Source organism: Eublepharis macularius, chromosome 16 (assembly GCF_028583425.1).
Source record: "Eublepharis macularius isolate TG4126 chromosome 16, MPM_Emac_v1.0, whole genome shotgun sequence".
NCBI classification, from domain to species: Eukaryota; Metazoa; Chordata; class Lepidosauria; order Squamata; family Eublepharidae; genus Eublepharis; species Eublepharis macularius.
Window position 1 is genome coordinate 38,912,682 of NC_072805.1, and position 27,736 is coordinate 38,940,417.

Here is a 27,736-nt window from a genome sequence, read left to right on the forward strand (position 1 = left end):
CTGAAAAAAAGCCCTGCATAGGCTTTTCCTTAAGATTTTCAAATAAAATCCTTAAGAGAGCAACCCCCAAATAAAAATAAGTTAAAATGAAAAGGACAAAAATTACTCTGGAAACATAAATATGTAAAAAAAAATTCAGTTGTGCATGAAGGCACAAGTAGTAATCAAATTGCCAAGCAAAATAAGTACAGGCCAACCTTGGGACAGAATGTAAATTGGGGTTGCACTGGCTTGTCAAGAAAAAATTCTCCCTTTGCCCTCTTCCCATTGCTTCAAGGTAAAGATGTCAACTGATTAAACTTTTCTTGCACACCAACTTGAATGGCACTGCATGGAGCCTTAGGATTTGTGCATATGCGTACATTAGGGTGCCAGGCCTAGTGTGCATATGTGTGCATTAGGGCACCAGGCCTAGCAAACACCCTGAGGGGAGTTTTTTGAAGGCAGGGACTAGTTTTTCTTTATTGTGCTGACACGGGACATCATTTCTGGCACAGAAGTGCCAGACATTATCCTGTCGGGGCGACGCTCTAGAATTCACTCAAAATTCTGGTTTTGGGAGGCCTGTTCCCATGCCTTTCCCCCATTAGCCCGATGAGCAGTGGCAGGGAGTGGAGACTGGGAGGAGAGGATCCCCCGTCCCCACCGGGGGGGGGGAACAGCAGTCCTAGAACCTGAAGGGCAAACAACAGAAGGCCCTGTTCTCTTGACCAGACAAGGGGAGAAAACCTGGCTCCATCATTTATATCAGGCCTAACCTCAGACGTCACGGTTTCTTTTTATATATACACCATGCCTGGCCAATCCAGAAACTTCTTACTGTTTCCCCATCACAGGGTGTGATATTTCCTGCAGTTGTTTCCTCCGACACTGAGTGATCCGAGCACGCTTGAGCTGACATAGTTTGCTAGGAGAACCCTGAGGTTCTTGCTCACTAATTATTTTGAGGTGCTTCGATCCCAGTATTTGTTTTCTGAACAATTTATCTTGAGATCACCAACTAACTTTCTAAGTTGCATTAATCTGGAATTTTGCATTTCAAAAAACCTTAACAGTGTATATCCATATACCGTTTCATCTTGAGCTCATTCTCTCCTGGTCTTGCTAATTTTGGAGAGATGGGGGTGGGGAGAGCTAGGGAAGGAAAACGATCTTCTTTGATCTCTGCAGAGATGGAAAAGGGCTGTTCTGTTGAGGCTTTTGGCTAACACAACAAACAATGTTTAAAATTTAACTTTGCTTAATTAATTAGTAATTCTGTTTAATGCTGTCTGATCTTCATCCAAAAGGTATTTCAGAAGCTTGAAAAAGTGAACATGAAAGTAGGCTGGGTGAAGATGGTCAAGTAAGGCATTTAATCTGGCAGTTGCTATGGATGAAACATAACCACAGTCAGGGAACTAATTGGAAAGAGAAGCGATTGTCTGGTATAAACGCATCAAGGCATCAAGCCATTTAATGCGAGGAGTTGGCTGTCTGACAGCCAAGCCACACGTGACGCCTTACACAGGTTCTACACTTGTCAGCTTCCCTCAAGTTTTGATGGGAAATGTAGGCGTCCTGGTTTTACAGCTTGGCTCTCCATTACAGCTGCAAGACCAGGATGCCTACATTTCCCATCAAAACTTGAGGGAAGCTGACAGGTGTCCAACCTGTGTCAGGCATCACTTGTAGTTTGGCTCTGAGCTTACAGTAAAGTTATGTAACTGCCCACTAATGGCAATTTAGAGTGGCCATATGTTTTGGCAACTTCTGTAGGAAGGCATTTCCCCTTTCTTAAATGGGGAAAAACCCAAAACATATATGCATGAAAAGTGTTCTAAATAAAACAAGTAGGGTCCAGTTATTCAGTATCAGTTGGCGACATGAACTACCAATCCAAATATGAATCAAGATAATGGAATTCTTCCAAATTTGCAGCAACATGTAAATAACATATGTTTGGTATTATTTCTGTTAATGGCGCTATTTTTACTCCTCACAATTTAAAAAAACTAAGAAATTTCAATGTGGCAATTATTCCTTTTGGCAATTATTCCTCACCTTTTAAACTTCATTTTTTCCATTAGATGTGCAGATGGTTGAAGAGATGCTGCTAGACATGTTTTCCTTGATGGGCTTTCGAGGGACAGTTATATTTTCCCTACCTGATTCACCATTCTTGTGCTTTAACTTAATTGTTGCAATTCATTACAAAATTAATATCTCAGTCTCCTGTTGACATTCTTCCAGACAAATCATGACCTTTAACAACAGCTGTTTGGCAGTGGCAGCCAAATGGAACCTCCATGTTCATAAGCTCTATACCTTTAAATATCAGAAAATAAAGCGAAGGAGAAGTAGTGGGGGGAGAGAGTTGTCTTTCCATGGACTTTCTGAAGGCAGCTGACTGGTCTCTCTTGGAAATAAGAAACTAGACTGGATGTGCCTTTGGTTTAAGGACCCTTGCTATATTCTTTAGGCTATTCCTGTATTGGGTAGAGCGTTAGACTAGATTGTCTGTAAGACCCCTTCCAACTTTATGATTCTGTGATTCTTATATCACTGGAGTGGGTACCTTTATCCTTCCTGCTTCCTCTCATATTTTTGGTGCAGACATATGAAAAGCATACATGCCTGCAGTTCCATCCCGACACTGTGTCTGCATGCCCTACAAGCACAGCTTGGCACTTTGAGAGGTCTGCCGTTTGCAAGCTACATCAACTCAGCATAAAGCTGAACTCTGTCGGTGTACGGGCTCTTTTCACAGACTTGGGCCAGTGAGGGAGCAATGGCAATACCATAACTCACAAAGCTATGAGTAAAAAGGAGGCCTTGTTTATTGGCTTCTGGGTTCACAGTAAAATATGAGAACATGTTACAAGGAAAACTGTGGTTTCCCTGGTCTGCATTCCCCTCTTACATGGGTTTGGAGTGGAACTTGCAAGGGTGAATTGGCCTGGGGCAGGAGGGTGAGGAACGCTTCCATGCATCTGAAACCAAAAGCAAGCTTAGGTGAAGGAAAGAGTAGGTGTATGTGAATTAAATTGTGGAGTTCACTGCTAGTTAGGGATATCATTACTCTGCTAGGGGCAGGGGATCTCCCGATCCCACCCTCTGCCCCTGCCTCTACTCACCTGGTGGGTGGGGGAGGAAAAGTGCGGGAACGCTGCTCCAGGCACACTCCTGAGCCAGTGCGATGATGTCACTTCCGGGAGCGATGTCATCATACTGTACCTGAGAGCGCTCCTGAGCTTCTCAGCAGGCTGATTTCATCACTAAACGGGCTGAATCAGGCCCATTCGGGGCCCAAATTGGCCCTATGAGGAGCACACATGCACTACCATGCCCATGTGATGTCACTTCCTGGAAGTGATGTCATCGTGTAGCCAGGGGAGCGCGTACTAGGAACACCCAGGAATGACGAAGAGGTAAGCAGCGGGTTCCCTGTGCTCCCACTGGTGTGTGTGTGTGGGGGGGAGGAACAGACATTCCTACTGCTGGTGAATCTAGTGATGTCCACTAGTATTGATGGATTGAGGTTCATCAATGGCTACTAGTCATGGAGAAATAAAGGGAACCTCCATAGTCAGAGGCAGAATGCCTCTGGATACCAGTGCTAGGAGGCAATGTCAGTGGAAGCCCTTGGCTTCTATGCTGTGTGTGCCAGCCCTCCCGAGGAAATGGTTAGCCACTGCGTGAAACCATATGCTGGACTAAATAGATCATTGGTCTAATGCAGCAGGACACCTCATAGGTTCTTACGTGTTGTGAGTGTGTAGCATTTTCGAGGGAACATCAATGGATGTGGGCGGTGTTAAAGATGCTCCTTTCAGTAACTGTGCACTGTGCATGCATAAGGCTCGTCTCCAAGTATTTCCAGACAAGCAATGTCCAGTAGCGGACCTGAGAAAGTCCTTTCTCTACCTAGAGAGCTACTGCCAGTTAGAGCAGATTGTAGTGGTCTGACTTGTTATGGCAATTGTCTCTAACCCAGCGCATGCATGTGTTCCTCTGAACTCGTATTGCTTGTTTGACTTTGCTTGCGGAGGCTGATATCTTGTTTCACTCATCTCGTTTCTTCCCCCTTTCCTCAACTAGCATGGGAAGAAGACTTTGGGGCAGCACAAGTTAAACATCTTTGGGGAATATATTTTAATCAGTACTGCCGTGTGCTTAGCAGGGGGGCGATAAATTTTCATTCATGTCTTAGTGTTAAAACTTGAAAGTGAAATTTGAATTGGAGGATAATTGCCTGGTTATAGGACTTATTAATTTGGACTTTCAAAACCAGTTGTTTCTTGTGATCAGTGCGATATAAGCCCAACGGGGATGGCTGGCTGTATTTGTCCAGCTAGCCCAGAGATTAGCTGAAGAAACTTAGACCCTACGCAGAGGCAATACTCAACCATGTTTTTTTTCCTCCTGAACCGTGGCGGAGCATTATGTCCACGTACTTAAACCACGGTTAAGAGTCGGCTTCAATCAAGCATGTGAAACCATGGTTTGAAGTGGGATTCCATGGTTAAGTAGTATATCTGTGCCAAACGAATCATAGTAAAACAGCTTCCTCACCTCTCAGCCATCAAGATGAACAGCAGGCCTTGCTAGACTTCATCCATACATGTATTTCCTGCAAAGATTATCTCCACAAACTTAGCAGCGGTCTCACTGTGGTTGCATCCTGTTGTCACAAACTATCACCATCTTGCCATCTCAGAAATGAACCAGAAAATCTCAGTCTTGCATACTCTCTCCCTCCGACTCCCTTTTCCCTCGTGCACTGTGCCGAAATTTGAGTAAGCAGGGAGTCTTCCATTTTTTTAGTTTTATATCATAAAAGGACAATACATGAAACAAACAGTTACACAAGACCTAGCCAAACATAAAAATAACTAACAACTAACCGACAAACAAAAATAACAAAGCATACAGACAGAACAAAGAAGAAACATAGAAAAACCTTATATAAACAAAAAAAAGGCTTCCAATGTTCTCTGCGACAAATATTGGTATCATTTTCAAATTTTCTCTTACTCTAATTAAAAGATAAGAGCTCTCTTTTTCTAATGACCTTAGTCCATAAATCCAGAAATCATCAAATCATTATTGTCTATCTCGTGCAAAAAGTCTGTTAAGGGTTTCCATTTATCAACAAACAAACTTATTGTCTTCTTTCTAGTCAGTGAAATAAGTTTTGCCATCATCGCAAATTCCAGCATTTTGGTCAGCCGATCCTCTATTACAGGCAGTATTGGACTCTTCCAGTTTCGTGCATATAATAGTCTCACTGTCATAGTCATATATAAAAACAGAGTTTTATAACGTCTTTCCAACTGGGTACCCATCATTCCCAATAATAAGGTCTCTGGTTTCAGTTGTATTTTAATCTTTAAATCTTCTGAATTAATAATTGTAGTATGCAGGAAGTCTTCAATTCAACTGCAATTTGCTGCCTACAGACCATAATTTCTAAATCATATGGGTTAGATTAAATATTTCTTAAACCAAGAAATATTTAATCTTTGTGCTCTGCAGGATTGTAAAGAAGCTTCTTTGGGGTCTCATTTGCTTTCTATCATGCCCAGAAAAGGTTTGAATTAGAATTCTTTTGACTCCCCAGGTTTTTGAATCTGACGTATCCTATTACTTATTGTGCCAGTGGCATCTTGGTAAATTCTTCAGCTGCTTGTGTATTTTCAGGTGGCACACAATCAAGACCAACTTTTGGTAAACCCCAAAATGAGTTCAGGCTTGTTTGTTGCATGTTTATTTATCTAAGTTACAATCCTGTCCCACCTCTGAGGCCTGAGGCACTCTTAAACCTGTAAAATAGATCAAGTACTTAATAATATAACAGCAACTTAAAATTTACCCTACCGCTTGCTTAATTCCTGATTTGATTCAAGTAAACTCTTAAAGTGACATAGGAAAATACTCAGGTTCAAACTTAGATGTGACTCCGTGTTACGAGCCTGGGCCTAGTGGCTCTGGGGAAGCCTGCACTAAAGTGACTGCAGGGCCTACATTTCCCCGGTTCCCTTTGGCCACTGTGATTGGATAAGAGGGGATTTTGAGGGGAAATTGCACCAGTAGGAAAGTAGGGGGGTGGTGCCTGATAGGGTTGCCAGCTCTGGGTTGAAAAATTCCTGGAGATGTTGGGGGTAGAGATTTAAGTGGGTGGGGTTAGGGAGGGGAGGGGCTTCAGCAGGGTATAATACCATAGAATTCACCCTCCAAAGCAGCCATTTTCTCCAGGGGAACTGATCTCTGTTGGCTGGAGGGCAGCTGTAATTCCTGGAGATCTCCAGCTACCACCTGGAGGCTGGCAACCCTATGCCTGAAAGAAGGGATAAAAGGCCTCACCACAGGGGGAGAGTGTTTACTCCTAGGAAGCAGAGCTGAGGAGAGGTTGCTGCAGATGGAGGGATCCCTCATCCAGAAGGGCCCGTAGGGTTGCCAGTCTCCAGGTGGTGGCTGGAGATCTCCCAGAATTACCACTGATCTCCAGGCCGCAGAGATCAGCTCCCCTGGAGAAAATAGCTGCTCTGAAGGGTGGACTCTATGACATTATACCATTCTAAGGCCTCTCCCCAAACCCTGCCCTCTCCAGGCTCCACCCCCAAAATCTCCAGGAATTTCCCAACCTGGACTTGGCAACCTAGACAGCTGGAAGCCAGTTGCCAGGAGACAGTTAAGAAGTCTTGTTAGACACATTAGGGTGTGTCAGTTTGTTTATTCACCAACCTTTACTGTCTCTCCAGTGTGGAGTAACTGCTCATGATGGTGATAAGTATCCATTTGGCTTTACTTAAAGTGCATCATGGGTTTCGTAGTCTTAAAGAAGCCTAAGTGGTGGGTTTTGCATTTCCTTGGGAAAATGACGATAGTTTGGGGTGAAAAGGTTGAACCTCACCACAGAGAAATGTGCTGTCTGATGTTTAAGCATGACTCATCAGGGTTTTTTGTTTTAAAAACGATAGATTTGGGAGCGCCCAGTGCATGGTGAGATCAGGATTCAGAAGTCTATGAGGCTACAGTATTTGGCCGAAGTTCCATTTTCCTCCCTAAACATTTTGGCAGCAATTCTATCAACAATCTCTTTTCCATTGGCTAATCTCAGGCACGGGATTCTTAAAGAACTGATAGTATTATTGCCTGCCTGCTTTGGCGAAACTCAATAACAGCTTGACTGCAGATTGACAGTAATGGATTCGGCACCCCTACACATATGCTTTTGTTCTCTCCTGTTCTTTTTCACAAATAGATGTTATTAATTAACTGTCCTCGGCAAAAGACATCTGTAAGTGTACTTGTGCCAATTAGCTTTCTTTAATGCAGGACTAGTATTTCACAATGTTTGAAATGTAATATTTTCCCCCCTTTGTTGTATTTCCAGTTTCAAATAGAAAAGGAACATTGTAGCATGTTGTTCAAGGCACATACTTTCAATTAATAAAGAAGAAAGAATCCGCTGGAGAAAAGGGACTCTGCGAAGAAGCGAATGTAATGTTTTTCAAAGATGCAATCACGGCCCAACTGAAAATGAGACAGAGAGCAGAACCACAAGTGACAAAAGGCACAGATTGGACACTTGTCAACTTCCCTCAAGTTTTGATGGGAAATGTAGGCATCCCGGTCTTGCAGCTTGGCTCTCCGACTGCTGTCCAATGGACTTTTCAACTGTCACTTGTCCAACATTCTGCCAAGCTGCCTACATTTCCCGCCAAAACTTGAGGGAAGCTGACAAGTGTCCAACCTGTGTCTTTTGTCACTTGTGGTTCTACTCAGAGGCAACAAAAAGCCCTTGTTCAGACAGGGCTTTTTCTGGTCAGAAATCCCAAACCTGGAAAGACGTTCTTTACTGGATGGTCCGGGTAGCTTCACACAAGAGGCTTTCCCCAAGGGCGGCCCATAAAGATGGAGCGACCCAGCTGCCTGGATGACTCATGCCAGTAAGCCAAGCCACCTGCCAATTTGTATAGGAAAAGGCATTCCAGAAGTCACCTTATATCAAGTCAGATCATTGGTCCAGCTAGCTCAGTGTTACCTGTTGTGATTGGCTGTCACACAGGCAAGATCTTTTAACTGGAGATACCAAGGGATTGAACCCATGAACTTCAGTATGTAAATCACATGCTTTACTACTAAGCCAGTAGTCAATAGAAAAGAAAGGGGGCTGCACCAAGGCAAAATGAAGGGTGGGGTGGAAGGCAAATGGTGCAAGGGAACAGTCTTTAATGTTTGTATAGCCCCTTGCACCATTTACCTTTTTCCCTTCGTTAGTAGTACCATTCTTTCCCATTGAGTTGTCCTCAAAGAATATGAGGAATATGTTTCCTTTGGAGATTCATTCGACCTAATCTGGAGATTAGTAAAAATATTTTTGTTCCATTGGCTTGTGGGAATTCAGACTGGACCCTGGCTCAGTTAAAATATGCGCATCCTCCAATCTGTTTTATGTGTACGTCCACACCCCACTCTCCCTTATCCGAAACTAACTTTGGCTACCTATAATAGCCAAACATGTAGATGTCTCTACATGAGACATCTGACACGTGAAGAACACGTGTCGGAAGATGCAATGGTAGCCAGGAAGGGTAGTTTTAAAAGATAGAGTCGGTGGCAGGGCAAAGACTCTGCTATACACTGGAGCTGTGTGAAGGGTCTGTGAAATGACAGAAGGGAAACTTCAGCCCATTATAACCTCTCCAGGTCCAAGCCTGGCTCTGGAAGGCAGCTCCAGCTCATTTCCATTCCTCCCTGCCTTCTAGTTGAGATCCCACACAGCTTTATATTGGAGAGATGAAATTGACAAAGCCTTAGGGGAGGGGAAGATGAAATTGACCTCCGAGGAATGATCTCCGCCAGTTCTGTCTTTTTAAAATGTGCTTCCCAGCTAACATTGTGTCTCCCTACACTTGATGAACATGCGCTGAGGTGCCTCGTGTAGAGAGGCACCTCATAGGCAATGGAGTTAGTTTTCCTCTAGATTTTAATCAAGGTTTAGAATACTAGTTATCGGGCTAAGGGATAGGGGCAGGTGTGGACTGGGAAATGAAAATGGCCCTGGAGCAGGCCCAGTTGAAAAGTCCTTATGGAGAAGCCAACAGGCACCACTGAGCTCCCTGATGCCAACAACAGGCACTGGCTCAACCTTTGCTCATCCCACAACGTAGGTAGAACCAGTTTTGTGATCCTGTATGCTTGTGTCTTTGCCGTTGTTAACTGGGGTTAATTTCTATCTGGTATTGTTGCATGAAGAAGTAGGTATGCACATGTGTTAGATCAGCAACAAATTCATGTGAGCTCAGCATTCCCAAGGCCATCTCTCAGCACCCTTTGACAAATATTCTTTGGACCTTGGAGCCCGCTGCAAAATTTAGGAGCCAGATTCATTTTGTCCCCAGTTTTCAGGGCTGTGTGTTTTAATGACCATCTTTTCTAATCTTAGGGGCCACAGTGAAAAATTTATCGCCATAGCAGCCCAGCGCCTGGGATTTCTTAACCTCTGTCCTAGAAGATTGACTGTGGCTTAAACTTTTATATACTAGAGGCCAGTTCAGCAGATGTATCTGATGCAGCAGGCTTTGTTCCATGAAAACTTGTGCCACGATTTGTCCACTAGTGGAAAGCACATGTGCTAAGTCAGAACTTGAGTCTGATAAGGGTCAGTCTTGTCTGGCTGGCAGTGGCTCTTCAGAGTCTCTGACAGAGCTCTTCCACATCACCTGTTACCAGGTCCTTTTAATTGGAGAGGCCACTGAGCCACAGTCCCTCCTCATACCACAATTCTCTCTTTGTGCTGTAACAGATGCACATGGCTACCTCTCTGGAATGTATTAGTATGGAATTAGGTTTTCATTCACAAAGGTATGTGGAAAAGGCATTTACACCCTTTTTACTGCTTTGATTGTAAATGAAGGAAATAAACGAACAAACAGATTGTATACAAAAATTGGTAACAGATCTGCATTAAGTTGTAATGAGCGTGTTTGACATTTCCCAAAGGCTCCTAGTCGATGGTGAGAAACGTATTATGTTAACTGCCGCTGGAGATCAAATACTTGATTTAGAGGGAATGTTCTTCTGATCCAATTTTCATCCTTCTGTATTCTTGGAGAAACACGCAAGTTGGGATCCAAAGAAGTGCACATCTAGTTTTGCACGCTCGAGGAGGTTTGGGCTCAGGGAGGGGGGGGGTGCTTTGGGTTTGTGCTTCTCAAGCAGCTGCCTCTAATGTTAAACCACAAACAACTTTTGACACTGCAGATGCTTTTTGTGATGCGGCGTGGTGGTTTGCTGCTAAAATCAGAGAGGACTCACATGACCTCCTGGGCATTATGAAGCCCTTGGGCTTGCTTTAAGTAGCTCTTTAGATCTGGGCTGAAAACTTTTGTCTCAGGAGAAGCAAGCTCCGCTTTTCTACAGCTGTGACGTTTTAAGACAGAAGTGTAGCTCTTTGCAAAGGTTTGACATCTGAAGAGGAAGCGAGTGAATATTTTTACAGCCATGAGAGTGTCCACTGACCTATTTTCTAATGGCGCAGATGCTGGAAACATGAATCTCTTACTGCTTCCCTCTTGTTTAAGATAGCAGTCTGGTCTGGAGAAATTTAATATTGTTGGCAAGAATCTTGGTGGAAGTTCACTTTGTGTGTATCTGAACTCTGGCATGCGGCTCAATGGTGTTCTCAGTTTACAGAGCCGCTAGTTTTAACTCTTCCAGGCGAGTGTTCGCATTTTATTAATAGATGCTTTCGCCACATTCGGCTCCCGGCTCCCTTGTGAATGATGCGGACAAAGCTCTAAGGTGGCGTATTTTCCATACATGCCGAGATTGGAAATTTCACCCGAGGACAAGGAACTTCATCATATGCATTAAAGCCAAGTTTTAGTTACACAAATGCCAAAGCAGAAGTGGAGGATTTAGATGAAGTGACCCAGTCCACTCTAACACCTTATTTTGTTGCATATATTTGCCAGGCCTTCCTTTCAACTTAGCTCGGCTAGAATTGGATCCCATATGAGCTTTTTTATACATGCATCTCTCTCTCTCTCTCTTTCTCTCTCTCTCTCTGTGTTTTATTGTTTTATCTTTTGTCCAGTTATTGCTCAGTTTGAAAACCATCTTCATCTTTGCATCGGAATTAATTTATTATTGTTAAATCACATACACGGTGTTGGGCGATTTGTATCAGAAAAGCGGTTTAGAAATTATACAAATATTTTTTACAACCCCTCCTGATCACGCTATAGCCTGTTTAGGGCTATATGCTTAAAAGCTTGCCTTGAAAACAAAGAGGGAATTAACGCTGAAACGTATTTCTGCAAGGACCCCCAATAGAAATTGTCACCACCGTGCTGAAATACAAAGGATAGATTTTAAAGGGAATATTCCCCTAGCAACCAGTACTCAGGTGAAAGGAACAGAAAATCACTGCCTATATGAAATATTAAAGTATTTCCAAGGCATTAGGCACCACGTTTCTCCTTCCCCCCGCCCTACAGTCTTAACTCTTCTCGTTTGAGGGTCAAATTTGTCACGGCACAGCTTTTACCTGTTAAAAAAGTTTGCTTTAATGTATAATTTATCTCTCTGAATATGTGGAAAGATTAACTTGCAGTGTTTTAAAACCAAGAGCACTTGTTCTCCATTGGGCCTGTTACTTAGTAGCCCATTCTTTGCTGGAATACAGAATCATTCATTTGAGATCAGCAAAAGAGCAAAGAATTGACGTCAGTCTATTATACGTGGGGCAGAGAGAGGACAGAGAGAAGTTCTCCTCCTCTCTTTCATAACGCTGGAACTCGAGGGTACCCAATGAAGTTGATGGGCAGTAGATTCAAGATGGAGAAAAGGAACTCCTTCTTTACACGAGTGATTAAAATGTGGAATTACGTGCTAGAGAATGTAGTGATGGCCCTAAGAGTGGATGGCTTTAAAAGGGGACTAGACAGATTAATGGAGGATAGGTCCATCATTATCTGCTAGCTGTGGTGCCTAAAGGTAACCTCATGTCCAGAGGCAGAAAAGCTAGGGTTGCCAGGTCCCCATATGCCAGGAGCGGGAGGGACCTGGCACTTACCTTGCACCAGCAACATGGTGCTACTTTGTGCGCGTGTGCCCTGGTGCAATGACGTCCGTCCCGGAAGTGACATCGTTGCACCAGCTGTGTGAGCAGTCGCATGCTCTGTGTGGAGCCAATTCTGCCCGTTCGGGGGCAAAATCATCCCCAAATGAAGCACGGGAGCGTACCCGTGCCTGGCACGACAACGTTACTTCCAGGAGTGACGTTGCAACTGTTAAGAGTGTGAGCATGGCACGCGTTCTTGGGGTGCCTGCCTGTTGTGGGCAACCTCCAGGAATTTGCTCCCTCTTGCCGATCACTGGCGGGTCAGCAGGCAAGGAGGCAAACCCCTGGGAGTTTGCCCATCATTTGCGGGCAACCCTAAGTCACCCCAATACCACTGCCATGAGGCAACAGGGAACCTCAGCCTCAATGCCCTGTTGTTTGTTTATTTATTTATTTTATTCGGCTTATACCCCACCCTTCCTACAAGCGGGCTCAGGGAGGCTTACAACAAAAATATACAATTAAAACATCACAACAATATAAAGCCAATTGAACAGCTAAAATTCAGGCGCCTCTTAACAATACCAGGCCACTGTGAAACAGCAACAAAAACATGGGTGCTGCCATGATATAAGCTCAGGGTGGTTATAAAGGGGGGCATGGCAGTCAGGCAAGGGGACAATTTGTTGGCTTTTAGGCAAAGGCCCAGTGGAACATCTCCATCTTGCAGGCTCTGCGGAACTGTAAAAGGTCCCACAGGGCCCAGATCTTTATTAGGACGGGCCAGGGCAGAAGAAGCCCTGGCCCTAGTCGAGGCCAGCTGAATGGCCTTCTGGCCAGGGACCACCAAGAACTGCTTATCCGCACAGTGCAACGCCCTGCTGGGGCATAATTTATGGGTGACTGTGTGAGACAGAATGCTGGTCTAAATGGACCATTGGTCTGATCCAACAGGGCTCTTATTATGTTCTTATTTTAAAAGAGAGTTTGAACTTTGTCAAATAGGATATGGGGAGCTGGAGTAAGGGATTTGTGAGGCTCTTGAAACCATGGTTATAAGGTTGGTAGCACACTATAGATTTGTGAGACCCCTTGATCTCCTTTCCTCTTGTGGAGAGCTTCCTCCTCTTTCTGTTTTTAAGGTTAACCATGGTGCACTGTCCTGACCTGGATAGCCCAGGCAAGCCCAATCTCATCAGATTTCAGAAGCAGAGTTGGCCTTGGTTAGTAATCAGATGAGAGACTTCCAGAGAAGACCAGGGTTGCAGAGGCAGGCAATGGCAAACCACCTCTGTTAGTCTCTTGCCTTGAAAACCGTAGCAGGGGTTACCATAAATCAGCAATGACTTGACGATAATTTCCACCACCATGGCTCACTGTTATATCTGCGCTGATAACAATATCTGCCATGACTAGATCTAATCCATGGTTCGAAACTATCTGCTGCTTGAGCTAAACCTGGTTAGTGTTAGTGTACATCACTGGATCATGGAAATAGAAGTAACTAATCTGAGCACTGGGGTGAGAGAAGTATCACAGAGGGTGCTGCCGATCTAACAATGGTTAAGAAATCTGAAATGAGATTTGCGCTATTTTTTCTTACCTTGAATGCTACATTAATCTTTTTTACCCTCTTGCTTCTTTAATCCATTGTAATTCTTTTTTCTCTTTTGTTTCTCTTTGTTCTTGAATTATCAGCTAGATGGCATTATAACTAAACATTGCTATTTCGGCATAATTTTGTTGTTAGCATTCAAATTGACTTTTTGGACATGAAAATGATGACTCCACAGGCTAAATAACCATGTTTGACATTATTATTAATCCACATGTTTTTGCGCGGGTACACATTCATTTAAAACTGAATTTCAAGTGGAAATAGCTGAAAATGTGGGTTTTGTAACTACGTATCTGACAGGTCCCATGACTGTTGGCAAACTGTTCCAGAATGAATGTGTTTTTTCTCTCTCTTTCTCCTAGTGGCTTTGCCCCCAGAGAAGATGGATGGAGCTTGCAGTGGCGATGAAAAGAAAATGGAAAAGGAAACTGATGCACGTGCAAGTGCCAAGAAGCAACTAAAATTTGAGGTAAGGCCCTTTATTTTTTAAAAAAAAACTAGGGCAGGTTATCAATGTAATCTAAAACTCCAATTGCACCAACAGTGAGTTATTTCATGACTGAAAGTTGTTTCTCCTTTTAGCTTTCTAGATGCCTGTACAACTTGTGACCCACAAAGTAAAACTGGGCACTCCAGTCATTGGTGTGTGTAGGTTTTTGATGCCATGTTTGGACTAGAGATGGGCACAAACCACAATACGAACCAACATTCATGATGAACCAGGCCGGTTTGTGGTTTGCAAACCAGCGGTTCGTCAGATCCCATTTCTGACGAACCACCATGAACTTTAAGCTGGTTCATTTGGTTCGTTTTTTGGTTCGTCACTGCAGACAGCCTGGTGCTGATCAATCAGTTTCCTAGGCAACAGGGGATTGACTTCCTGCAGACCTTCTGCTGACCCAGAAGAGACGATTTTATAACCTGGATGTGCCGTTTTCACGAATCAAACGAACCGGTTCGTGAACTGAGGGGGGGCAGATTCGTGAAAGTTCGTGATTCGTGAAATTTGATGAACCACGAACCTCATGGTTCATTTTTCCTCCAGTTCATGCCCATCTCTAGTTGGGACTACAGAATGAGGGTTGCCGTCACCTAGCAGGCTTCATAATGTAGCAGGAGACTGTAATTGACCTGATAGATTGTGCATGTTTGCCTCATTCAATCACATAGCAGTAGTTTTACCTGTGCTTGGGTGAGCGGATTAAACTGGTAACAAATGCACGCCAATCCCTGGAAGGGTGAGATTTTGAATCAAAACAAGAGAGATGATGCACCTTCAATATTATCCTAACTTACTCATTTCATAGTTCCAAATATTCTTAACATTTAAAGTGAAGTTGAGTACTCCCTACAAGGCTGTATTGCATTTGGGGTATCCTTAAGCATTCTGCCACTTCTTTTATGACATCCTGAAGGAAGGCTTTTTGAATGACTTTTGCCCAGATTTCCTGCACTTTGGTTTCTGTATGGCATTAGAAGAGAGGCCTTAACTTCCCCAACTATACACAAACGTACGTTGACGTCATCTTCTGTTTCCCTTGTCTCTCATTCTACTTCTTCAGTTGTCTTCCCTTCAGCCAATTTTCTACTGCAGTTTTTTGGGGACCTGTCTCTTTACTTGTCTAGTAAAAGTACCAGTAATAGAATTCAGATATCAGTCACATGCACAACGACAATGAAAGACTGTCTCTTTACTTGAAGAGCAGTCAGTGATTTCAGAAGGTGGCTACAACTATGCAGCTATTGTTTCTAGGCCAATGTGAAAATGGGTAAGATAACACATATCAGCCTTTTCTTTGTTTTACTGGATGCTTGTTGATTTCTCTTTAACAGGTGGTTAATATGTCAGAGACTGTGAAAGATCCTTGACAGATAAGGAATGCCTACCATTTTTTTTGAAGTCTGTTCTTACCCAGAATCATCCCAGGCCTTAAGCTCCGAGCTTAAGCAAAGTATATTTATTTTTTCCTCATGTTTGTAACTTGCCTCTCCAAAAACCATTTTGTCTTCAACAAACCATCTGTGAGGGTATTTAAATCATCGTTATTAAAAATCCAACTTAGCACTCTTAAAGTGTGCAAAATTCTTGTTTATTTTATTCCATCCATTAAAATATTCATACCTCACTTTGTCAGCTTGTTCAATCAACATCGAATTTAAAAAAAATTAAGACAAACACAGAACCTCCACAATCTACGCAGCTTAAATCCCAAGGACCATAAAAGTATTGTCGAAGGCTTTCACGGCCGGAGAACGATGGTTGTTGGGGGTTTTCCTGGCTGTATTGCCGTGGTCTTGGCATTGTAGTTCCTGACGTTTCGCCAGCAGCTGTGGCTGGCATCTTCAGAGGTGTAGCACCAAAAGACAGAGATCTCTCAGTGTCGACACTGAGAGATCTCTGTCTTTTGGTGCTACACCTCTGAAGATGCCAGCCACAGCTGCTGGCGAAACGTCAGGAACTACAATGCCAAGACCACGGCAATACAGCCCGGAAAACCCCCAACAACCGACCATAAAAGTCTTTAACTGTTTCTTAAATACTAGTATTGAGGGAGATATTTGACCTTTCCTTGGGAGAGCATTCCATAGCCTTGGTGCTAACACTGAAAAGGCCCTGTCACACAAGTTACCATACTGGTAAGAAAGAGGCCAGTAGCACCTTTAAGACTAACCAATTTTATTGTAGCATAAGCTTTCGAGAATCAAGTTCTTTTCGTCAGATGCACGATCATGCATCTGACGAAGAGAACTTGATTCTCGAAACCTTATGCTACAATAAAATTGGTTAGTCTTAAAGGTGCTACTGGACTCTTTTTGATTTTGCTACCACAGACTAACACGGCTAACTCCTCTGCATACTGGTAAGAGTACATGAAGCTCAAATACTGACCTAATTGTATGTTCATGTGAAAGATGACCTAATTGTGGTTCATGTGTGGAAGAAGTTGTCCAGGGTTCATGCAGTCTCTTGTTGCAGTCCAGAGAACAGCTCCATAAGACAGATAAATAAAATAAATAAGATGCATAAATATTACTATCCATATATTGTAGATGAGGAGGTTGAGAGAGAATAGCTTGCAGAATTCATGGCAGAGGTGAGATTCAACCTGGGGATTTTATGATTAGTATCTCAGTCCCTGAGCCGAGATCTCGGAAACAAGGCCAAATTTCCACTGAGAATGGAGAAAATTCTTATATGTATAAAGTGTGTGTAGTGAACTGTATGCACAGACCGGGGGTGTCTGAATAGCTGTTGGAATTACAGGGTAGAGGTGGACTAAGTTTGGCTAAGGAAAAGCTGAGCAGTCCAAGAGTGTGGCCGCCTGGAGGCGAGAGTGAAGAATATTATAATTTAGCTTTAGAGGACAAAACTTCTCCCAGACCCACACTGTGTACCATTGGATGGGAACATGCTTAGTTTTCCTTCTTTTTATGAGCTTTTTCTTTGGCCACCCCATTGTGTTTTTGTGCCTTGTCTTTCTGGGTGTGCATGCTTTCTAGACAACTATTCTCTTTTAAGTTGTAAACTTCCTGGTGGAAAAGATGCTTTTGTAAAAGCCTTTCATCTCGGGGTCCCCAGAGTGATCCGACCTTGACCCCGTCACACTGGAAATCCATCTGATTAGATGGCGGCAGGGAAGAAACACTCTCGCCAGGGATGAGTCAGATGGCCTATTTCCTAGTAGACATACAAACATCATAAAACTGCCAGACGTTGTTTCTTGGCAGCCTTTGCTTATAAAAGAGAAAGATTTAATAAATACAAGCACTGAAAACTCGTTGTCATACAGACTTGAAGTCTGTCTACCTCCTTGGAGAAGGAGTCGTGCTGGTGCCACCAGAACAGCATGTTTGTTATCTCTTGGTGAATGGCAAACCGAAGATGGATCCGTTTGTCAAATGGTGCATTCTAATGTTCGTCAGTTAAAGCTGCAGATAGCCTCCAGTTTCAAGTTTGGTGTCGAAAATAGCGGGTTTGGTGCAGATATTTTTCTCAAAAAGCCATGGCACGAGGATGGAGGGGAAAGATAAGTGTGTCAGAAGTAGTGTTGATAATGCGTTTTCTTCCCTGAAAATACGTGCAGCAACTGAGTGTTGAAACAACTTCCGTCATAATTTAGAACATCTGCCTTCCACTCAGATACCTTTTAGGTTTTGTTTAGTGTCGTTACTCTCCCTTGCAACTTCCACTTTCACCCCAGCTGCTGCTGCTTTCTCTTTTCTTATATTGTAATCATCAGTTATACAAAAGTATGTTGACCAGAGTGGAGAACAAAATATAAAACCAAATCACACCGATCAAATAATCAGAATTATTAAGCTGCCAAATTAGGACGGACATCATCAAATAAAAATAAAAATGTACCAGCATTTAAGAATTTGATAACCAAATCCTTAAATATATGAAATTGTCTCTTTAACCTTATTTCTTCCAAGATCTAATGTATTCTAGTAGATTTAAAAGGTTTCCAGCAACCTATAAATTCCTCTCAAGCAATTCTTTTTCCATTCCATAGTCTTTTATAGATAGTAATTTTTCCCATAATTATGATAAACCAAACATTCCTAACACATATCTCTCAGCTTAGGCAGCTGAGTTTGACTCCCAGTTTTGTGCTATCAAATATCAGTAGCCTTTTCACAATTAATAACTTGTTAATCATCTAGGGATCCCATTCCCCCAGTGAGGGTGGGGGATGCGCCCTGAGCCTGCTGATGTGGGGAGGGCGGGATATAAATTGAATAAAATAAATATAAATAAATAACCCCCCACTTCCACCCTCTGCCCCCTTCCACCAATTACCTGGCTGGCGGGGAGAAAGGTGCGGGAACATGCCTTCCGGGCACGCTCCCAGAGCAGTGCAACAGCATCATCACTTTCTGGGAGCAATGTCATCATGCTGCCCCAAGAGCTCTCCCATGCTTTGCAGCAGGACAATTTAGACCCCAAATGTGCGGGCCCGTTTGGGGTCCATATCGGCTCGCTATGAAGCACATGTGTGCCCCTTCACCTGTGTGATGATCATCACGCAGGCACTGAGATCATGTGTCCAAAGAGCACGATGGGAGTGGTAAAAAGGTAAAAATTATAAAATTTCTTCCATTATATTAAATATACCTTCCCAATATTTGTTAGCTACTGGGCAGAGCCACCAAAAATTCAAGTTTGTAAGCATTGCCCACTATTCAGCTTACACACGTATTCTCCTTCAGGTATATCCATATCCATTTTTCTTGATAAGTCACATGGCCATCCCCTCGCAGTAAGGGATTGGCTAGTGTACAAAACGATTTTGTCACATGACGTACCAGGAGTGTCCTGCCTTCCGTCTCTTGCCCACTGAGTCCCCTGGAATTGTCGTTGTTGGGTATCGAGAATTGCATACGTGGCAAGGCAGGAGCCTGTAGCTGATGGGTGAAATTAAGAGAAATCTCTGCCACTTCTCCAGCAAATGGAAATTCCATTCCATTGGAGGAATTATGAGCCAAAATGTCTATCTTCCATGACAATGTTTTCCCTACTTGGTGTTGGGCCTTTCCACATGACATAGGATTTTTTGTGATGTGTATAGTAAAGGAAAGGGTTCTATGCCATGGTTTCCTTGTAACTAGGCTAATTTTGGAAGAGACTTCAATTGCCTGAACACTCAATATTTTTAATAACAAAATTAGGCTGGAGAGCCTATAAGTAAATAATAAGTTGAAGGAGTTGTTCCCCATCAGAATTGGTCCTAATTTTACTAGAATTTTCCCTGCACAGTAGTAGTAGTAGTAGTGGTAGTAGTAGTAGTAAATAATATAACACCTACAGAACTGCAAAAGACAGCACTACTTGGAACAGAGTACATATTATGCCGATAACTGGTTGATACTTAGGTCTCTGGCGGAAACTTGTATCAGTTTAGCAAGGCCAATCAATAATAACATCTGCCCTCTTCTTATTGTTGTTTGTGCTTCGGATGATGATGATGATAATAATATACTGCCCTTCAGAACAACTTAAAGCCCACTCAGAGTAGTTTACAAAGTATGTTATTATTATCCCCACAACAATCACCCTGTGAGGTAGGTGGGGCTGAGGTGGGTGGGGCTGAGAGAGCTCCGAGAAGCTGTGACTGACCCAAGGTCACCCAGCTGGCTTCAAGCGGAGCAGTGGGGAATCAAACCTGGCTCTCCAGATTAGAGTCCTGCCGCTCTTAACCACTACCTCAAACCTGTTTAGGGTTGGCAGCTCCAGGTTGGGCAATTTCTGGTAATTTTGGGGTGGAGTCTGGTGACCACAGGATTTGGGGCAGAGAGGGACCTCAACAAGGTATAATGCCACCCTCCAAAGCAGCCGTTTTCCCCAGGAGAACTGATCTATGTAGTCTGGAGAACAGTTCTAATTCTGGGAAATCTCCAGGCCACACCTGAAGGTTGATGGCCCTAACAGTAGTGAAAACTGAGCAACTTCCAGTATGTCACAGTGAAACAGACCCTTGGCTCAGGACTGTACAACCATCAAGAAAAACTCCAAGTGACCAGCTAACCCAGGTTGCGCCTCTCTTTTCTAAAAAAGGTCTTGTGTATTAGGCAGCACAAGCCAAAGGAGAGCTCTTAATCTGTGGCAAGGAACCGGGTGTTGATATACCCCTCCCCTTTCCTGGAACTTCAGATCAAAGCTTCTGAACCATGTAAACTTTAGGGGCTAAAAAAAAGAGTAAACACTTTCGCTTTATGACCCAGGTACAAAAGAATTCAAAATGGGACTGTCCAGACAGAGAGGTCTAAATCGAAGGTGGTATAAATGTGCCTTGGCTTTTAAAGGTGCTGGGAATGTTTGTGTAATACAAAACTCTGTTTCCACCATGGAGCCGGGGGCGGGGGGGGCTACTTTGGCAGCTTTCAGCCAGGGCTTGATATAGCTGTGCAAAGGATCCCTTTGAACTCGGCAGGAGATGGGAGGGGGGGGGGTTACCGTTAACTGCTGTAGAGAATTGGTTTCAAGTCAGCAGGTATTTCTTGAGCTCCCTTCATGCCAAAGCTATTTGGAGCTGTTTATTTTACTTGCATGTAATCACGTTTCCTTTAACCGCCCCCCCCCCCGCCCCCCATTTGCTGCTGTCTCCCAAAGGATACGTTTTGGGAGAAGGACGGACAGAAAACGGTCAACCAGACTTACACTGGATTCCTAAGCAGAGTTCCAGAGGAGTTAACCATGATAGTCTGTAGTTGCAAAATAGTAAAGAGTCCAGTAGCACCTTTAAGACTAACCAACTTTATTGTAGCATAAGCTTTTGAGAACCACAGCTCTCTTCGCCTGATGAAGAGAATTGTGCCCCAAACAGAGCTGACACTCTTCCAAGTCCGTAGAAGTCTATTTGTTTTTCAGTGGTTATGGAGTATGGAGCCCTGACCTAGATAGGCCAGGCAAGCCTGATCGCATCCAATCTCAGAAGCTAAGCAGAGTCGGCCTTGGTTAGTAATTGGATGGGAGACCTCCCATGAAGACCAGGGTTGCAGAGGCAGTCAATGGCAAACCACCTCTGTTAGTCTCTTGTCATGAAAACCCTACCAGGGATTGCCATGTGTTGGCTGTGACTTGAGGGCACTCTCCACCACCACAGAGTATGGAAGCTCAGAAGGGTGTAATTCCTGCCACTTTAGTTCTTTAGGAGAACGGTTGCAGCGTAGAGGCCCATGACTGGAGACATATCTGGTTCAAACTTCATTGTGGTTGGATAATCACTAGGTAGCCCTTCCATCTCAACCCTGTCTTCCCAACAGGAGCATTTTATTATTCATTTCATTTATACACCACTTTTCTTCCCAGTGAAGATCCAAAGGGGATTAGAACATTCTTCCCTTCTCCATTTTATCCCCACAACAACCCTATGAGGTAGGTCGGGCTGAGAGTGTGTGACTGGCCCAAGGTAGCCCTAGGTTTTGCATGGAAGAGTGGAGATTTGAATCGGCATCTCCCAGAACCGGATCCAACACTCTAACCCCTGTGCCACGGTGGGTCTCAGTAATAACGTTGGCTTATCTAGTAGAGTGGTCGTGATAATTGCCAAAGGTAGCAGTTCAAGCCCTTATATGAGCTGAAAACATTGTGCTGGTATCATTACTAATATAAATAAGCCTCCCTGCCAGTCTCCTACCAACGGTGTGTGTGTGTGGGGGTGCTATATTGCCATCTGCCTCCTCAGGCATGAGAAGTTACTGAATGCCAACTCACACCTCCACTCTTGTCTTATATGGTGTGCAGAGAAGGACAAATAGGGGTCCCATCTTGGGATACTGGATTTTATCTGTTAAGTTTGATTTACTGAAATGCATGTTGTGAGAATTGTGATTTTACTGTTTTTTATTATTGTATTTTTATCTGTTGCTGTAACTCGCCCTGAGCCCGCTTGCAGGGAGGATGGGCTATAAATTAGTAGTAGTAGTAGTAGTAGTAGTAGTAGTAGTAAGATGATGATGATGATGATGATGATGATGATGATGATGATGATGATGATGATGATGATGATGATGACCGGGCTGTACTCTTCCACAACCACAAGACCCCTGGGGACTTTAATTGCCTGCTGCTCTTCTTTTGGTTCCAACAGAGAACAAAAATTGGTAGGTCGGTAAATTTAGATCTAATTTACACGTTCCTTGTGTATCATCGCTGCAGGAGTTGCAGTCGAACATATGTACAGCTTCCATGCTTCGGTATTGTGTATGAGATGAGACGCAAGGCCGCTCTGTGACTACCCTCTCTGGTATGGCTACCTTGCACGTAGGAGAAAAAAAAGTTGCAAGCAGCCATATGGGCCCCCACAAAATCCAGAACAATTAAGAAAGTCCACACAATACCTTTTTATGAAGGCCAATCAAAACGAAGGAAATCATTGAGCAAGATTGTTACCTGGATTTTCTGTCTTGCATGTGCACAGCTATTCCTGGATGTTACCGAACTATGAGGATGTACATGCAAACTTACTCTAAGGAGCTGGTTCGGTGGTGAAGAAGAAAGATCTTTAAAAGCTCTTTTGCACAAAGGCTCTTTTGGATCTTATGCATGATTAGTCAACGCAGAAGGCTGGGATATCTATGGCAGAGTATGAACGCCGCCATCCACAGAAGAGACTGCGAGTGCGGCAAACCCTGACGCTCCATGCAGAAGATTAGTTCAGTCTACTGCCTTGTAGAGTTGGAGGACCCTCTGATTCTCAGTGGTTGTAAGAGGATGGAAACAAATTTGAGAAACACTGGCCCTGGTTTAGAGACATTGGTTAACTTAGATAGATAGTTAGTTTTCCTTACTTGGTGAGGTGACCACATTTCCAGGTGGGGCTTCCAAGAAATGAATGACAAATCAGTACCTACCTTGTAACCAACGGAAATGTCTGTAACCCTTTTCGGAGGCCAAGTGTCTATGCATGGCCCACGTCAATGAATTGTGAAAGTCAGGAACGTACAAACTTGAATAGGACAGTTTTTTTAAAATAAAGAAACGTCTACCTATTTATAAATGAACATAGATCAAGATGGGTAACCCTGTTAGTCTGTCTGTAGCAGTGGAAAAGAGCAATAGTCCAGTAGTGCCTATAAGACTAACAAAGTTAGTGGTATGTGTTTTCGTGAGCCACAGCTCACTTCTTCAGATATGCCATGCATGCAAAGCAATCTGAAGAAGTGAGCTGTGACTGACGAAAGCTCACACCCTTCCACAAATTTTGTTAGTCTTATAGGTGCTACTGGACTCTTGCTCTTTTCTACTTATAAATGAATAGCTTGCTTAAATCATAACTTCTTTTTCGGTCTCTACCCTCACATGCTCATAACAGCTAAATTTGTTTCAGGGTCACTTAAGCTGGCCACACTCTCAGCCTATCCTACCTCACCGAGTTGTTGTGAAGATGAAATGGAGGAGAGGAGATAGATGTAAGCTGCTTTGGGGAGAAAGACAGAGTATAGATGAAGTAAATAAATAAATATAAGGTTGACAACTGCACCCTGAACTGGTCTTGTGGTATCTGAAAGACTGACTAGTTTTTGTTCTAGCATGAACTTGAATGGATCAGAGCAAGGGCTGCCAGCTGCAAAGTGGAGGTTGGAATTCTCCTGGAATTATAACTGATCTCCAGATCAGTTTCCCTAGAGAAAATGGCAGCTTCAGAAGGTGAACTGTATGGCATCACGTCCCTGCTGAATTCCCTCCCCTTCTCAAACTCCACACCCAAACTTCCAGGAATTTCCCAGCTTGGAGCTGACAACCCTAAACAAAGCCCGCTTCATCAGCTGTCACAGACTGGGTTCTGATCTACAGACGTTTATACTAGATATAGTCACTTAGTCTTTAAAATACCGTAAGTCTGCTATTTAAAGGGAAGTTCTCGTGTCCCAAATGACATGGACATCTAAGACATTCTTGGATGGCACAACAGTAGAGCCGTGTACCTTCAGGCTCAGCCATGGTTCCAACCCTTTGGCTAGATTTCTCATGGTCATATATTCTCTTTAAAAAATTATCAAGTTATTCCCACCCCATCCCTCCGAGCACAGCTGCAGTTATTTGCCTATGTTAATGCAACGTGAAAATAATAATTCGTCACTGGAGAAACGTTCACAGTTTGCACATGCTATGTTCTAATGATGGCCTTGGCTTTAGCAGAACTAGATTGCCATCTTAAAGACATGCCGCATTGCTGTGCTTTTTCTGCCGCGTTTTTACCGTAACTCAAAACTTGGCAAGAGGGCACAGAGCTGTGTTTGGCAAGGATTATTTTTCCCCTCCCTTTATTAATTCCAAATTGGGTTCTACTTCAATAAACGTAAAGCTTTAATGAGTTATAAGGAGTAGCTAGAGTTATTGCTACATTTTAAAAACCTTCGTAGTGAAAGGATTTGTCGGAGATGGGTTTATGCCATGGGTCTATTTTGTATTAATGGTCACTTCTGTTTCAACTTCATTTTATTTCACGCTGTGAGTCTCTCGCTTTTTCCCCCCTCCTTGAATTAAGTGGGGTTTTCCCCCTCCCGTGCCTGCTCTCTTGCTCTTTCTTTTTAAATTGGAGGATCTTGCATTATATGTCTAACCATTTCAGTCGATGTCTTTCACATAGTTTCTCCTCTTGGCTCAATGAAACTGAAAAAAAAAATTTCAAATTCCCCAAGAGTATTAGCCGAAGGGAATTAGACAGACAGTGCTATTCAATGCCTTCCTTCTCTTACTCAAGAAAAGAAAGGGGGGAGAGTAACTCCAAACTTTCAGGTGGCCAAACAACTGGGGGGTGGGAATGGCCCAGATAACTTTTTTTTAAAAGTCTAAGCAAGGGCTGGACCATTTTGTGTAAAGGTTAGAAATTTGGCTTAATTGACAGATTTTTTAAAAAAATACCGGATATATGGGGGGGCATGATTTGACCTTTTTTCACCCAGTATCCGAACTTCACATGAGCAACCAGGTCATACTAGAGGACCAGGTTGTTGAGTTCAGACTGATTGCATCTTTCCTTTTTCTGTTACGTGTATAAAGGGTTCCTTTTCCTCATTACGGTTATGTCGTGCTTAGAACCTAGAACCTTTAGAACCTGGCCAACTCCCAGAATTACAACTGCTCTCCAAACTGCAGTTCCCTGGGAAGAAATGAAGTCATTGTAGGGTGAACTCTCTACCCTGCTAAGTTCCCCTTGGACCCAAACTCTGCCCTGCCCAGTATCCACCCCCAAATCTCCAGAAATTTCCCAACCCAGAATTGGCAGCCCTACTGAAGACAAGTGGTTTTTAACCGATAGTATCTGGCAGTGGAAGCTGTGTGGATTGCTTTCCTCAGATCTTACCACATATTGGCCCAAATTGCAGTTCTTTAGGTTCAACCCTCTGGTTTCATCCAGGTATCGGAATTTTTTAAACAGCCAAAATTGGTCTGTGCTATTGGAGACTGGAAGGTCAGTTTCCAGCCACAGTGTCTTTTTAGTGGTGGCACCATTCCTGTGCCTTTCTGAAGGATTCCTGAGAGACTCTAACCCTTCAGGCAGGCAGGAAGGTAACAGTTCATTTGAATTCTGCTGTTGATCTGGGAATTTTTTTAACGGACTATTTTACAAAAACGTTTCCTTGTTGCACTTGATATTTACTTTGAGCCTCTTTGAGGGCTAAAGTATGTCTGTGTAGATAATTGTTACGTTTCCTCTCAATGTGATCTTGGTAGAAGATGAAATTAGAAATATGAAATTAAGTATTTTTTTTTAAAAGCCGCTGTTACTTTTCTCCCTTTTAAATGAGACCTTAAGCTTCTCTGCCAATAGGATTTTTGCTTTAGGTGATCACTTTCTTTGTACATGTTCCTTAGGAACTGCAGTGTGATGTGTCCGTTGAAGAAGACAACAGGCAAGAATGGACTTTCACCCTGTATGACTTTGACAACAACGGCCGAGTCACACGTGAGGTAAGCAGAGTGAAGCTGTCTGAGCCACGTGCCACATTTGCTCACAGGAAGAGTGGCTTGTATATGCTATGATGTATTGCGCTTGTGACCGTGAATCCTCTGATTAGCTAACCTGGCATGATATCTGGGAACCAAGTTCAGATTAGGCTTATCAGTTCTCCCATTGTGGCAGGGAAAGAGTTGGCTCACTGATGGAGTTCTGTCACTTCCAACCCAAACCTGGAAGAGACCAGGAAATCCGGTAAAACCATAGATTTTGAGGGGGATCCTAGAGTATCACGCTGATACAGTGGCATTCTTCTGCACCATCAGTCCCCCATCCCTTCCCCTTTCCTCTCCCACCAACTGTCTACCAATGGCTGGCAACCTTAGTTCAAATCCCCCTTCTACCATGAATCTCACTGGCTGATCTGGGCCAGTTACACACCCTCAACCTAATCTGAGTCGCAGAATTGTTGGGAGGATAAGATGGGGAAGGGAGAACCACGCAAGGCACCCTGGTTCTCTTGGAAGAAGAATTGTGTATAAGATATATGAGCCAAAAGAAAGTAGAAGGTAGAGCTGGCAGCATGTGCCATCATCGAGAAGGAAGTGGATAGGAAGGAAAGCCACGTGGCTCTGGTGCCAAGGGGGCATCAAGGTGCTAAGTCAGGTGTCTTAGATGGTGCCCGGGAAAATAGTCCAAGTTTGGCTTCTACTGCCAGCGCAGCACAGTATTGTTACACAATGATCCCAGAGGAATGAAGGCCAAGAAGATGCGGTGGAACAGAATTTCAGAGTCCATGAATCTATCTTATGCGCACAGAGGAATTTCTGTGGCTTTTAGTGCATGGCTCCAAAGACATTCCTCACACAGATCAGCCCTATGAAATTGGCTGATATCCACAAGTGTAATTTCCTGTAATTCATTAATGTAAATCCTTGATAAGTGGCTACCAGATGTGTGAACGGGAAGCGTTGCATTTTGAGGTGGTCCAAAAGTTCTGTCTGTGGAATGGGAGGGCCTGTTCTTATGCCAATTCCCACAAGTGACTCATCACTTGATGTCACAGCCATCAAGGGAGAAGCCTGTTTTGGGCAGAAACGATCTCTTTGTTTTACCGGTTTAGGAATCCTTCTACTATATATATAAAAAGTTGGTTGCTGTTTAACGTCAGGGATTAGCTGTTGTAGAGATAAAAAACTCAAACAAATGATTCTCTAAACATAGTGTCAAAACAAAACCTTGGCAAATCTGTGCCTCTTTCTAGCTGAGCTCACAAAATAGCAAGTGTGCTCTTTTGAAATTCTTTCCAGTGGTATTAGCTGCAGACAGTCAATCATGTTTATGGGCATGGAGCCGTGGGCTGAGCTGTCAAATTATTCACTGCCCACCATCGGATTTAATTTCAAAGCAACAGAATGTAGCTGGTGGCTCTCAGCACAAGCACACATCCAGCAGGCATGGCCTCGAAGAACCTTGTGGGAGAATCTCGGTGTTTGTGGTCTTGTAGGCAAAAATAAAAGGTTGGTTCTAGCTCTCACATTTTCAGAGCAGGGTCAGCAAAGAAGCACAGCGCACGTTGGGGTGGTTCATGTACGAGAATCTCGTAAGAGGATCCTTGCATATGAGATGTGTTGTTTGTAGGAGACTCTCCGCCTT

At 43.5% G+C, this 27,736-nt stretch overlaps 1 protein-coding gene across 1 annotated transcript in view; it reads left to right on the plus strand.

Moving 5' to 3' along the window:
- Positions 1-27,736, plus strand: part of NKD1 (NKD inhibitor of WNT signaling pathway 1) — a 155,439-nt gene that overhangs the window by 104,515 nt on the left and 23,188 nt on the right. The window contains exons 5-6 of the mRNA XM_055000578.1: positions 14,036-14,142; positions 25,999-26,094. Coding sequence (XP_054856553.1) covers positions 14,036-14,142; positions 25,999-26,094 — 203 coding nt within the window. The remainder of the gene's footprint in view (positions 1-14,035; positions 14,143-25,998; positions 26,095-27,736) is intronic.